At 45.0% G+C, this 14,639-nt stretch overlaps 1 protein-coding gene across 3 annotated transcripts in view; it reads left to right on the top strand.

Moving 5' to 3' along the window:
• Positions 1–14,639, top strand: part of LOC311235627 (bridge-like lipid transfer protein family member 2) — a 72,125-nt gene that overhangs the window by 3,269 nt on the left and 54,217 nt on the right. For all 3 annotated transcript variants that reach the window (XM_084323091.1, XM_084323090.1, XM_084323092.1), the window contains exons 4-19: positions 1,041–1,090; positions 1,229–1,370; positions 1,688–1,806; positions 1,942–2,002; positions 2,734–2,917; positions 3,779–3,902; positions 4,021–4,145; positions 4,626–4,693; positions 6,162–6,298; positions 7,719–7,837; positions 8,626–8,819; positions 10,418–10,718; positions 11,150–11,355; positions 11,843–12,908; positions 13,299–13,490; positions 14,004–14,206. In XM_084323091.1, coding sequence (XP_084179217.1) covers positions 1,041–1,090; positions 1,229–1,370; positions 1,688–1,806; positions 1,942–2,002; positions 2,734–2,917; positions 3,779–3,902; positions 4,021–4,145; positions 4,626–4,693; positions 6,162–6,298; positions 7,719–7,837; positions 8,626–8,819; positions 10,418–10,718; positions 11,150–11,355; positions 11,843–12,908; positions 13,299–13,490; positions 14,004–14,206 — 3,291 coding nt within the window. The remainder of the gene's footprint in view (positions 1–1,040; positions 1,091–1,228; positions 1,371–1,687; positions 1,807–1,941; positions 2,003–2,733; positions 2,918–3,778; positions 3,903–4,020; positions 4,146–4,625; positions 4,694–6,161; positions 6,299–7,718; positions 7,838–8,625; positions 8,820–10,417; positions 10,719–11,149; positions 11,356–11,842; positions 12,909–13,298; positions 13,491–14,003; positions 14,207–14,639) is intronic.

Raw genomic sequence — 14,639 nt, 5'->3', positions numbered from 1 at the left:
CTAAGACTGGTAAAATAGATTCCTTACCTCAGATCAGATGTTCTCCAAAAAGATTATTCCAATTCCTGATCGCCATTCCAAATATCGATCGCGTTTATTGATTCAGCGCTGGGTACTGGAAATACCGATTCCACGCTGTTCTGAGGGTCGGCGAAGACTTGGATCTCTTCGGATGGCTTGCCGGAGAAGTAAAATGAGGAAACTCGATTCCCCCCCCCCCCCATGTCTTTCATTCAGTCTAATCCAATGGGGTGCAGTACAACAGGGAGAGACGATAGGGGGCGGTATTTTCCCAATGGAGCTCAGAGAGAGTTTGGAGCACTAACGCGAGACTAGATTGATGAAATATGAATTCAAATCGCTAATAAAAAAAAATGACAAAAAAAACTCATCGCTGGCATTCAACGGTCGGCATGAACTAACGACATATAGCGTTGTTGGCATTCAAAGTGTTAAGCAACATTTTATAAAATAAAATCTAAATGTACTCAATTGTAGCCAAAAGGCTAGTACCTAGTACAAAAAAGATTAAAACACGAGTACAAACATATTAGCAATAACATACACAACATACTCAGTGTTCACATCTTTGATTATCTAACAACTAGGGGTGTAACGGTACACAAAAACCACGGTACGGTACGTACCTCGGTTTTGAAGTCAAGGTTCGGTACGGGTTTTCAGCAGTGGGGGAAAGTTTGGCTTTCCATGTTCCACTCAGGGGTGATGTAGTGTCAGTGTGCAGTAACTAATTGTACTTGTAGGGCTGTCAACGAATATTCTATATTGAAATTAATAATCAACTTGTAAAAAAGAAAAATAATAATAATAATAATTATATTAGATTGTGAAAAAAACAGCCCGCAGTGGGCGGTCGTTAGTGGTTAACATACCGTTGTATTCGTTCTGTACACTACACAGCCGTTCGGTACGGTACACACTGAATAAAAAATGCATAGTATATACATTATGTCCACAGTCCCATGGTGTATTATGTGTTTCTCTGTGTGGTCAAGTTCTGAAATGTGGTTTTATTACAGGAAATTGACAGAATATGGATTTCCAGTAAACTTTTAAACCAAGGCTTGCCGTAAGTGGGTCATATTCTTCCTCATTTAGCTGTTTTTACCTCTTTCAAAAATAAATAAAACAAAAGGTCATTAGCAAACGAAATTGAATGGAAGTAGCCTCTAATCTAAACTAACTAGGCTGTCTGTTTGTTTTCTAGGAGGTACCTTGCATTATGTGTTGGTGAAACCAGAGTACGGTTTGACCTGCAGTCACCAGTGAGGCCTCTGGTGAAGAAAAGCCATAGAGGAAATTCAGGGAAGATCCCCATTAGCCCCACAACATTAAGCTATCTGTCCCAGGTATGAAGCCCCACACAAGTCAACACTGCTTGTTAAACTGATCTGTACTCCAAATCGTTTTTAGTATTTTTATTATCATTATTCGTTTTTTTTATTTTATTTTTTATTTTCTTCTTCTTATTATTATTAACATATTTAGAATGTTTAGGCTACCGTTATTCTATATCTGTATCCATAATGCTGTGAATTATTGTCTTTTCACTAGTTGCTACATTGTTGCTATTTACAGAACATTATCCTCTCCCAGGGAAGTAATGAGGTACCTGCTTACCCTTAAACCCCCACCCCCCCCCCCCCCCCCTCTCTCACATTCTCAGTTGCTGTCATTTCACATTGACTCTATCAATGTGGTTGTGCTGAACCTTGCCCTGTCAGAGTCACTATGGCACATGACGACTACAGGCATCTCCTTGTTGCTCGACCACCAGACTAAAAGGTGACGCACACGTTTCTGACAGATATTTTATCCTCCTCGCCGCTGCCGTCCTATCTGCTGCCATTGTTCAGATTGCAATTGTTTATGATGTGGCACACTTTGGAAAAGCTGTTATATGAAAACATTTCTTAACAGGTTGTCCTGGGACTTAACGGTTGGGCAGCTAAGCAGCAAAGTGCTTAAAAGCAGTCGTTTGGTAAGTTCCGCAAGACTTACAAATTATTTAACTGGAAGTAAAAGAGCAGCATGAGACTTTGCAACAGAATATCTGTTTTTATCTGTCCGATAAAGTCTGTTTAGTCAGTCTTTTTTCCATCTATGGCGATAAAATGTGAGATTTTAAGTGTTGTTGGTCTAGAGACATAATGACAACAGAGTGCACACATGACACACAACAACACACTAATTATGTGGGCATGGTATACAATATCATTATGTATAGCCTGTAGGGGTGTAACGATGCCACCTCACAACGATTAAATTCGATTACGATTCTTCAGGCAACGATTCAATGCATCATGAAATCTCTTCATTTGACCACGATTCGATTCGATACATTTTCTATCAGTTAATTCCCCAAAAAATGTTGAATACACAAATGTGGCTGGGGGAACTGATTCACTCAGCATGAATGGACTATAGGTCAATAAAAACAATACACAAAAAAGAAAACAAAAAAAAAAAAATCCCCCCCCCCCCGATTAATTTCAATTATCGATTGACATTTTCAAATCGATGCAGTTGAATCGTCACATTAGAATCGATGCATTTCAATGCATCGTTACACCCCTAATAGTCTGAGATAGATGGGAGCATAATAACATGCATATCGTTCTTGATGCTTAAAGGTGGCTGTGTGTGTGTGTGTGTGTGAGAAGTTTGAAGTCGCATACAGACTGCAGAGACTTAATATCGTCCTCTCCGCAGGACACATGTCTGGCTGAAGTGTCCCTGAGCCTGCTGCTCTCCGGGGATGTGTGCCTGCCGGACATGAAGCCAGGTTGTCTGTCCCTGAGCGTGAGGACTCTCCTGGCTGAGTTGCATGAGGGCTTGTTCCTCAGTGAGCTCCTGTTGCCCCCATCTCCCCTGAAGAGCATTCACAACGCATCTGGTAATTTAACTGCATAGGGTTGGGTTGTAAAATCTTAAAAGCCTCAACAGCACGGTCTTGAGTTGGTTGTTTAGCTTGGCCGGGAATATCACTGATCTTTTTCCACTTGATGCATTAGGGCCAAATGAAACCAAAACATCGGAGGCCTGGAGGTAAACCCCAGTCGAGTGATTTGAACTAAGTTCAAAGACAACATAACGGTTTATCTTTTATCATAATGAAAGAACATAATGGTTTATCTTAGAATAGGCAAGGGAATGAGGATAAGGTCACTGTTATGAGCCTCAGTGACCTCTATGCTCATGGAACAGGAATGTACACAGACCCACATGAAATATCAACAATTCTTTCTTTTCTTCCAATGATACCGTATAAATGCCTGCCGGAGGTTCATAGTGGTCCAACGTCACCAAATAAAAAGTACAAAATACAAGATAGTACAATGACGTGGATATGAATCTCGAGTTCTGACGCTGTTAGTTCTCCTATAATATAATATGATATTATACATAAGATAAGATGATCCTTTATTGATCCCCTTGGGGAAATTCGGGTGTCAAAGCAGCATGCATAGCTTCACAGTCCTATATACACTATAGGTACACTAAAGTATAGATACAAATACAAAAAAAAGTACATATGTCTCACCTGCCCGGTTAACCAGACTCTCACCTTTTATTTTTTATTTTATCTTGTTCTTTACCTTCTATTCTGACATGTCATTTCTATTACCCTGCCTGTACCTCCCCTCCCCCTGTGCTGCTATGGCCCCTGAATGTCCCCAAGGGGATCAATAAAGTAACAACCTATCTTAATCGTAGGTGAGTGGTTATAGGCCTAATTGTGTTGTTTTTCTCTCAGAATGTGAAGAGGATGAGTTCATCCCGACTGAAGCGGTAGAGCAGTGCCATCAGCTGGTTCCCCAGAAGGTCGATGTGGAATTTGAGAACACTAATATAACCTTGTCCATGCACAGCCAGAAAAGGTGAGCCGTCGTCTCCTATACTTAGCGGGGACCAATTTAGCCTTGTCCTTGTTATGCTTATCATTTCAACAGTCTCTTCTAATTGATTCTGTAACTTTTTTTTCTCCACGCCCCGCAGACACCTGCATTGGACCCTTAAATCATTAAAGGTGAATTACGGACGCGACGACGAGCAGCTTCCCCTCAGGAGCTTCACGCCGGAGATGAGCTTCCCTCAGAGCAGCATGGAGATCCTTCTGGAGGGTGAGTTTCCCTCAGAGCAGCATAGAGCTCTTCCTGGAGGCTGAGTTGACCGGTCAGAACGGAGGAGGAGAGAGATTCACAGAGGAGGCAAAAGGGGGCACAGTGGGGGAACGTGGCTTTTCAGCACTGGGTCCACGACCGTGGAATCGGCTCCCAGAAACAATTAGGGCCTCTCTCCATTACTGTTTTCAAATCTAAACTGAATCTCTTCCACAGTGCTATTCCCTACGGTTCTGATGTGTTTTACATATGTGCTGTGCTTTGCTTGGCCATTCTATTGTTGTAATTTATCAGCTTTTTAAGATAAGATAAGATATTCCTTTATTGATCCCCCTGGGGAAGTTATTATATTTTAATATAAATTATCGTATTTTTATTTGTATTTAGTATGCCATGTTAAAGCACCTTGAGATAAAATTTTATTTAATAATAATAAAACAAATTATTAACAAAAATAACATGGTTTCCATTTTCTTCCAGATGGACTACTCCTCTCCCAAAGTAGACAAAGAATCCTGTGCCTTAATGCCCTCAAGACTGTTGTGCAGGTGAGATATGTGTGGAAACCTACAGACCTGCTATATTGTGTGGTAGGTCACAGCTCAGTGTGGTTGCTGAGAGCACCTCGCAAGTGGCAGGTGATCTGTGAACGCAGTCATAATGCACACAAATACAACCTTTTTAACACTGAAACCTTCGGTCTCAGGGTACAAATATGAGAATACATCAAAATTCTAAATAGAACCGCTAAATAATTCATACCTTTATTGATGCTCGTCTGCATCGGTTCCGCCTCTCTTGTTTCTCTGCTCTGACCTCTCACATCAGTGTGATTGACAATTGCGGCAGCCAATGAGGTACGGGTCTTTCCCTGACAACTTCCCTGATTGGCAGGAAGCCAGAGCCACGCTTATAGTTTCAGAGGGTATTACTCAGTATTGGGGCTATGGTGGTTACTCTGTCACATTACTCTACTCATATACTCTACTCTAACTAAATGTTAATTAGACGTTAAAGGAAAACGCCAACATTACGGGACATGTGCTTACTGTTTTCTCCAGAGCCAGACAAGAAGATAGATACCAATTTCCTCTCTGTGCGTTCAGTAATCTATCCGGCTGCAAGCTAGCCTAGCTTAGCACAAATGAATGGAAGCGGATACGGACCAGCTAGCCTAAAACACCTCTCCCGGAGTTTTAAGCTTGGCTAGTGGTCCGTATTCACTTCCATGCATTTGTGCTAAGCTAGGCTAGCTTGCAGCCAGTTCCTTTCAACTACTGCAGGTTTAAGTACAACTCATATTCAATGTCTTTAAACTGACGGCACCAAATGTGATCTTTACATTTAGTCATTTAGCTGGCTCTTTTATCCAGAGTGCATAGTGAATTCACTCTTGAGTGCATAGTAGTATAGACATAGTAGGTACAGTAGTAGTATAGACATTGGAGGATAGTAGGTAGGAGTATAGGCATAGTACATAGTAGTATAGACATTGGAGGATAGTAGGTAGTAGTATAGACATTGTAGGACCAGTCCATAATAGAAGACGGTAAGAAGGTTATTTTTTGTTATTTAATTCAGATATTGATTGAAAAAGTGTGTTTTTAGTCAATGGTGGAAGATTGGGTGGGTTTCAGTTGTTCTGACTGGTGTGAAGTTTGTCCTACCGTGGAGCCTGCTTCGTTCCAATGACCGCCAGGAGCCCAAGTGGGAGTGGGTCTCAGGTGGAGCCCAAGTGGGAGTGGGTCTCAGGTGGAGCCCAAGTGGGAGTGGGTCTCAGGTGGAGCCCAAGTGGGAGTGGGTCTCAGGTGGAGCCCAAGTGGGAGTGGGTCTCAGGTGGAGCCCAAGTGGGAGTGGGTCTCAGGTGGAGCCCAAGTGGGAGTGGGTCTCAGGTGGAGCCCAAGTGGGAGTGGGTCTCAGGTGGAGCCCAAGTGGGAGTGGGTCTCAGGTGGCCGGAAGATGCAGAGAGTAGGATGTATGATGCAGATCTTTCCTGTCCTTGTCATCCCCCCATAGGTTACATCAATGGATATCTCGGGGACCGTCACAGTCAACACCTGCATCATCCACTATCGTCACCAGGAGTTCTCCCATTGGCTGGACCTGTTTCCATGGGAACAGCTTATTCACAGGAAAGCAGCACATAGGAAAAGGTAAGGCACTCTAAGGCAAAGTCGAAGCAAACTATTGTCAATCATGCAGACATTTATTGCTGCTAACACAACGTTCAACTGTGCATGGCTGCAAATTAACCTTAAGCTTACTTACACCCCTATCTGTCTCATAACCTCTCTGGAATCCTAACTGAATTGTTTTGCATTTAAAAGTAACTTTAAAAGTAATTTAAAAATCTGTGTTAACTGTATTTAGTCATTGCTAATCATAGAGGACTTTTGTGTGCTGAATTGAATTGAGTATTTGACCATTAACCCTTTTAACACATTGGGTGCCACGCCCCTTCGAGGAAGTACATCTGGCCTTGCCGTCCATTAACCCCATGTAAACACTCACATTGTTTGTAGAGCTAAACCTATATTTTATATTATAGCTATGGATCTAATAACACCGTCGATTGTCAGTGAGTTGCTTCTGGTCAACATGCAAAAAACAGATAATTCTTTCATCCGTACATTTTCGTTTTGAATATGAATATAGTTTGGGTGATTCTTAGTAATCCCAGGAAAAAGACGCGATAATAGCGTTTTAGTGGAATCCAGTTATCACGTTGTCATTTTTCGCCTGATTATCGAATCTTCCTGAAATCAACGCTAGATTATCGTTATTATCCTTCCTCATGCACCCATGAAATGGTGCTTGTAGCAGGGCGCTCGCCCCCCCCCCACCACAGCCAACGGTAAAAAGCACAACACATTCCACACAGATAGCTTCGATCGCGGGAGAAAGAAATACCAGATCAACGCAAGATTTGATAGTGTTCTTACCTTGTCTCTGATGTAATGCACAAAAAATTATCCAATTATCTGATCGCCATTTGAAGTACTGGGTGCGGGAGTCCATGCCACGTTATTCGGCATTGCATATGAACGAGGGGGTGTATGATGGTGACCGCTTGGCTCGCCGGAGTATTTAAACCCCGCCCGCACGACTCAGCTCGGCCCAGATAACAAACCACATAGTTTCTAATGGAGTGCAGTAGCTGCCACAAGGCGGTAGGCGGCGGTATTGACCGTCTGCAATCTCAGACACAACTCAGAACAGCATGCACAAGGTGCCCCGCTGAATTATGAATGGCAATAGTGAATAAAAGAAATACCATGAGAAAAACATAGATCTACGTTTCCGGCACTCAACGATCGGGCGACAGAAACGTAGATCTACGTGAATGGCACCCAAAGTGTTAAAACGGTTACATAAAACCCAGGAATAGGACTGCTCTAAAAATCTGCCCCTGTGGCCTATTTAATATTTTAACCCCTGCTAATATTTTGTCTTCTTCATATTCATGTGTTTGTCCATCACCCATCCTGCATTGTGTATGTGTGTGTGTGTGCACACTCGACGTGTCGTGTACGTTAGTCCATTAGTGTATCTGCACGCCTTCCTTCCCCACAGGCGCTTCCCCCACCTGGATGCCCCTGTGATGATCAGCTCCTCCGTGTCCAACGTCAACGTCTCCGTCCAGCTGGGAGACACCACGCCCTTCGCTATGGGCTTCATCTCGGCCAGCGCAGGTAGCGCCTGCGGGACGCACGCACACACACGAAACGACACAAGTGTTTGATAACTGCTCCGCTGTGGATATTGGGGACTCGAGGTTGTGTGTTTTCAGTGTTGCCGTGGTTTAAAAATTTCCCCAAATCAATCATTGTTGTTGGTTTGCTGCCGGCAGCCATTGGCTCATTGGCTCACCCTTTACAAACACACCAACCCCGACTAGATGGATGAGTCCTTATTTTATGCTTAGTGGGACTTTATGTGTTAAACATTAACCAGTTCTCCTTTTAACACCCATGGTGCATTTCTGATGCAATAACACACTGTACAATTGTACAGTCTAGTCCTCGGCTATATTCCCTCAGCTGACTGTTGTGTGAAATATTGACCGGGTTTAAAGGAACACGCCAACATTTTGGGAAATTAGCTTACTGTCTTCACCAGAGTGAGACAAGAAGAGGGATACCAGTTTCCTCTCTGTGCGTTCAGTAGAAATCTGGCTGCACGTTAGCCTAGCTTAGCAGAATGAATGGAAGCGGACATGGCCGGTTAGCCTAGGCATTGTCCAACTAACACCTCTCCCGATGGCTAACCAGTCATGTCCGCTTCCATTCATTGTGCTAAGCTAAGACGGATAGCTTTCTACTGAACGCACAGAGAAGAAACTGGTATCTATCTTCTTGTCTCTCTCTCTCTGGAGAAGACCGTAAGCTAATTTCCCAAATTGTTGGCGTGTTCCTTTAATGGTGACTGTCTGTGAATAGGAGCGACCGTACGAGCGATCCGTCTTCTCTCGTGTCCACAGAGCTGCAGCATCTCCTCGACATCAAGGTGGATGAGGACAGCCTGAAGTCTCAGATCGTGCACCAACGCGCCTCCCTGTCCCTGGACCACTTCTGGTGGAGGGTGGGCCAAGGGTCCCATATCCAACAGGCCCCCCACCCAGCAGGCAAGCATGTGTGGGGAGAGGCTCTGATCCTAGACTCCCTCGGTCTTCAGGTATGATGATAGACATTCAAGACAAATTCCATTCTATTCTATTTAACTTTTTCCCAATGTTTTGGACTTTTCAACGTTATTACCCCTGCATGTTTTTGTTATTAGTTGTCGTTAAAGGATAACTTAAGTATTTTGGACCTTAGACCCTATTCACGGTCTGTCTACCATGCATTAGAGACCAGGGATGCTCGATATTGGCTTTTTTACCGATATACCGATATTGTCCAACTCTTAATTTCCGATACCGATATCAACCGATACCGATATATGCAGGGTCCCCCCCCCCCCAAAAACGGAATAATTTCAGGCAATTAACATTACATATCTCTTGTTGTGGAATTAACACAACATTATGCATACTTTTGACAATAAATTAAATCAGAATTTGTTCTTACTTGCTTGCCTGGGTAAATAAAGGTTATAGAAATGTAAAAAAAAATAAATAAAAAATGTTTTTTGTGTGAAAATCGATACAGATATTTTCCGATATCACATTTTAATGCCGATATCGGCCGATAATATTGGTAGACCGATAATATCGGACATCCCTATTAGAGACCCATCTTTTCACTGATCGGTCCAGTATTGAGGTAGCTACAATTTCCCTGCAAGCTCTCATTGGGCTACACTAGCAGACAGTGGGCAATCTGGGTAAATCCATGAGGTATAGTAGGCGTGGCCTGATGTATAGGAGGCGTGGCCTGAGGTGTAGGAGGTGTGGTATGAGGTATAGGAGGCGTGGCCTGAAGTGGAGGCGTGGCATGAGAGTGTGTGAATTGCGTGACACCGGTTCCTGACAGGCAGCGAGCGAGCGAACTGGAGACGAAATCGCGCGCAACACTGTCCTGATATGACGCGTCGCGTGTCCGAGTGTGTCTGTGTGTGTACCTGGAAGCACACGGGGGCAAAGCAGCCTGTGATTCTTGACCAATAAAAAGTGTTTAGGGGCGGGACTCGGCCGCGTAATCGCTCAACTAGAGACACAGCGAGCGAATATTTGAGGGGGGAACGACATCGCCGCTCAGTTCGCTGTCGCTCGCGGCAGATCAGGATAGTCTGATTGAAACAAATACATTTTAATCATTTTCGCAATCGCGCTCGCTCACGTCACTGCCTGTCAGGAATGGGTGTGAGTCTCGCACTCACTGTGGAGAGTTGACACGTCCAGGCATGTAGCTTCCTAGGCACAGCCCTGCACCCCTTGTGCAATGCAATGATGTTTAAATATCTTTTTAATTTGATCAGATACCAAATAGCTTACTGTATCTTAAGCCCAGTTTCTGTGAATTATTTTTATTATTACTTTTAGCTGCGACCAGCAGCTCTACACTCCACAAAAATGTCCCCACCCTCTAGAAGCCACAGGATTCACTGTGTGTGTGTTTTCATTTTCATGGCTAAAAGGGGGCATGGCAATGCGAGTGGCCTATCGCAAAAAGGTTTCAGCTATTTCAAATGTGCGCTTGTTTTCTCCACAAATGTAAAGTTATTTACCTTTTATAACAGATTTTCACCACTTGTGAAAATGTAGTTGTGTTTGTGTCTTGTCTATTGGATTGGAGATTAAGTTTGGTGCTGTCATCCTTACCACACCCCAGGGGAGTTTCAACAGACCCCAGGTGGAGTCCAGTGACCAGGCTCCAGTTCTGAGCGTGGAGTCCAGCCTGAAAGGGCTCCAGGTGGAGGTCTCCGAGACCTGCGTCCTGTGCCTGTCCCGCCTGCTGTCCCTCTTCGGCGTCCCCGGTGGCAGGCGGCTGGAGCCGGCGCGGCAGACGGATGTGTCGTCTGGCTCTACCGAGGAGGCCGACTGCCCGCTCTCCACCGCACACACCCCGCTGCTGTTCAAACTAGAGTGTTGTCTGGAGGACGTCAACGTGTTCACACTCTCCAACCTGGCGGGTAAGTTCAGCACCGCTGTAGAACGGTGAGAAGCGCCATATGTTCCTGTTGGGGTTTTATCAAATCCCTTATTGAATACCTTTTTGTAGGCAATAATTAGGGGGGGGGGGATACAATTTATTAGGTAAGGATTGTGTACTGATTTTATTGCACAAAGTGCAGTAATACAAGGAAATCTTTCAATAATCATAAATACTGTAACTTAATATTGAATGACAGAGGTAAAGGTTGTAGAGGGGAGTAGGGCAACAAATATTTGTTAGAATCTTGGTATTTCGCTTAACGTAACCCAACCCTAGTTCCTGTGCTGGTTCTGTTCTTTCAACATGTTGGACATTACCTTTTACTACTCGCTTGCTTAGTCCTCATCGCATGCGAGGGTGTAAGTTGACACAAGCCTCTCTCACATTGTCCTGCCCGTCCCCCCCCAGGTGCCGTGTCTTTGCGTGTGGACACTGTACGGTTCCTGGGCTCCGGGGAGAGCTCCAGCGTGTCCCTGCAGGGCGTGTGTCTCTCTGTGGTGAAGACGCTCACTGACAACATGGAGCCTTGTACCCCGGCCTCAGAGACCCCCAGCCCCGTCCTGCGACTCACCACGCTGGCCTTCTGCTACCACGTCACCACGGTGACCCTGGAGGTAGGTCACCTGCCTGACCACCTCATAGGCCTCTCCTCTGAACTGGCATGGCCACGCAGATACATGTGTTTGTCTTAAAAACACTCTTAAACACACACACTCACAGGCACCCTGCACTGCACCTTAATAATATGCACATACATGTTTACGCATGACACTTTCTGTAAAAAGTTACTATTTTATATATATATTTTTTTTATTGTACTACTTATTGGTATTGGACACAAACACACACATACCCTGCACCTTATCATGCACATACACTATACGCAAGACACTTTCTGTAAATGATTGACTATTTTATTTGATCTTACTACTACTACTTATTGTACCATTCTTGTATTCACTGTTGTTTCTTAATTGTGCACTGTTGAGTCTGAGCTCGAAACACAAAAATGTCATTACCTGCAATGCCCCTGTATTGTTGTGTATTTAACGGATAAAGAACTTGAAAGTAATATTTTTCTTCTTGTCCTGCTCCATACAGGTTCAGTGTGAAGAGGACCTCACTGTCGAGTGGACGCCCTCAGACCACATGTTCTTATATCACCACATGACGGAAGCCCAGGCGTGTTGGTCCACTCTGTGCGGGAAGCAGCAAGGCGAGGACGTCTCCGCGACGCTGACGGACAGCGACGACGACGAGGAAGTGGCTCCGGACCAGAGCCGCGGCCACTTTCTGCGCGTGGAGCTGCGCCGCACCCGCCTCACGGCCCACGTGAGCGAGCAGAACTCCATCCTCCTGCACACGGAGTCCCTCTCCGTCTCGGCGCACGCGGGCTCGGCGCACGTGCGCTCCCCCCACCTGCTCCTCAACTTCGACGGCAACGACATCTTCTCCTTCAAGGACCTCGACGTGCAGACGCACCCGAGGCTGACGGAGATGCAGCTGCACCGGGACGCCTTCCCCTTCCTCACCACCCCGCAGAACCGCGTCTGGGTGTTCGCCTGCCCCGCCGTCGCCGTGGAGTTCCCCTACCAGTACAACTTCTCCGCCGCCTTCGACCGGGCCATCAGCGTGCAGAAGTGGCTGAAGACGCTGCACCGCCGGCCCGGTCAGTCCACCCTCAGCCGGCGCCTGCCGCCGGACCTGGTCGTCACCGTGACCCGGTTCTCCTTCGTCTTCCTGGACGACGTGTTCGAGATCAAGCTGCGTGACAACTACGAGCTGATGAAGGACGAGAACAAGGAGAGCGCCAAGCGGCTGCAGCTCCTGCACAAGAAGGTGGCGGACCTGCGCAAGCAGCACGGCGAGCTCCTGCCCGCCAGGAAGATCGAGGAGCTGTACACGTCGCTGGAGAAGAAGCACATCGAGATCTACATCCAGCGCTCGCGCCGCCTCTACGCCAACCAGCCCATGCGGAAGTCCCTGCTCACCTGGATGGTGTCGGACCTGGAGCTGGTGGCGCTGGCGGACCGCTCGCTCCACGGGCCCGAGAGGGTGAGGGAGCAGCTGCGGGACATCGACGGGATCAGCCCCTTCCCCCGGGACGGGCTCTCTCTGGTGGTGCAGTGGTGCCGGGCGGTCAAGTTCAAACTCGGCGCCTTTCTGGGTAGGTCACACAATAACAAAACCTCCTATCTGCATAATAAAAAAAATAAGTGGGGGGGAAACCTCATAATTGCACTTTGCGAGGCACTAATACCTCGTTGGTATTGTTAACACATAATATAGTAATATAGTTAAAAAACTGTTTTTTGTATTGGGTATCCTTAAAAAATTGCATGAAAACAACACTTACTAAAAAATGTGAAAAGATTTGTTCTTTGGCCATTGAAGTTAATAAAGGTTTGTTTGAGCAGAGGGTGTGTCGATTAAGTAAATTGGGAGTCCAAATGTATCGACATCGATCTCGGTAGCTACTAGTACGATTTATTTTTTACTCATCACATTATTCTTTACACCGCATACAAAATAATTGATCTCTTGTCTTATGTGCCAGTGAAAATTCGGGACTATCCGCGCTCCCTGTTTGAGATCCGGGACTGGGAGCTGTCGGGGCGTCTGATTGGGACAGAGCAGGATGGACAGACACGGGCTCACCGCAAGCAAGTCGTCCCGCTCGGTCAGCCGTGGGGAGACGTGACCGTCCACAGGAATATGCCACCTCTCAAGTTCTACTATGACTTCAAATGTGAGCAATGGGATTGTATAACGTGCCGCACTATACTATTTACAGTATTTGCTGTATAGAACCATTCTTTCTTATCGCCTCGCGTGTTTATAAATATTAGAATTTCCGCTACCTTGTACCTTTTATTTCCTCTGAATTCTTTTTTTTATAATCAGTATTTTATTGACACACAACCTGGACATAGCAATTATGTCCAGTGAAACAAACACACACACACAAATAACAAATACATAAATACAGTAAATGAAATTAACAAAACAAGACCATACAAAAACAGTCGACAACACAACCAAGCAAACAAGGGAAGCGAATCAAAAGATACACATTAGCAATAGCAGTAAAGCTAGAAAGATATTCACTGCACTCATCTCTATATTTATTATGGATCACATATCCTACACACACTGACATGTCTCATAGTAATTTTTATAACAGGGTTGTGTTATCCAGGAGCAAGCTTATGATCTTTTCACATGAAAATAATTCTGAATTCTGTTTCCTCTCTCCACACAGCCAATATATCTCTGTACACCATTGTGTGGGGGCCGTGTTGGGACCCTTCCTGGACCCTGATTGGCCAGGTGGCTGACCTGCTGACCAAGCCCACGGCTGACCCCTCCCCTCTGCTGGCCTGGTGGGACAAGAGCCGTCTCCTGCTGCACGGACGCTGGGTGATGGACATCGACCAGGCCAACCTCCACCAGCTGGCTACCGAGGTGCTGTGCACTGGACACGCTTCAAATTGTATATTATAATATAATTATTGAACTATTGATTGATTGATTTTTATTGTGGAGTAAAAGACAGCATCCAAGGGATAAAAACATGAGAAAGTGCACTTATTTCCATCATGGCCCCTGATTTTGGACATGGACAGACATCAACATAAAACATAGAGCATCATAATAAAACATAGAGCATCATAATAAAACTATAATTGAACCCTTGCACTGAAGAACCATATAACTCAAAAGTCAAAACAATATCTATTTTTCTGGACAGCCCATGTATTTGTAGTTGTAAAGTCAATCAGCTAAATTACTAAATGAAAATATAAATCTCCATTAGCTTCAATTCATCGATTCACCGGTTTTTAAATTCTACATTGACGTGTAAAAAAGAGAAAAAAAACATCATGAATTCAAGCCA

The sequence above is a fragment of the Notolepis coatsorum genome (genome assembly GCF_963971535.1).
Source record: "Notolepis coatsorum genome assembly, chromosome: 1".
Taxonomy (NCBI): Eukaryota; Metazoa; Chordata; class Actinopteri; order Aulopiformes; family Paralepididae; genus Notolepis; species Notolepis coatsorum.
Note: the sequence above shows the minus strand (reverse complement) of the source record. Positions and strands in the feature narration are given on the sequence as shown.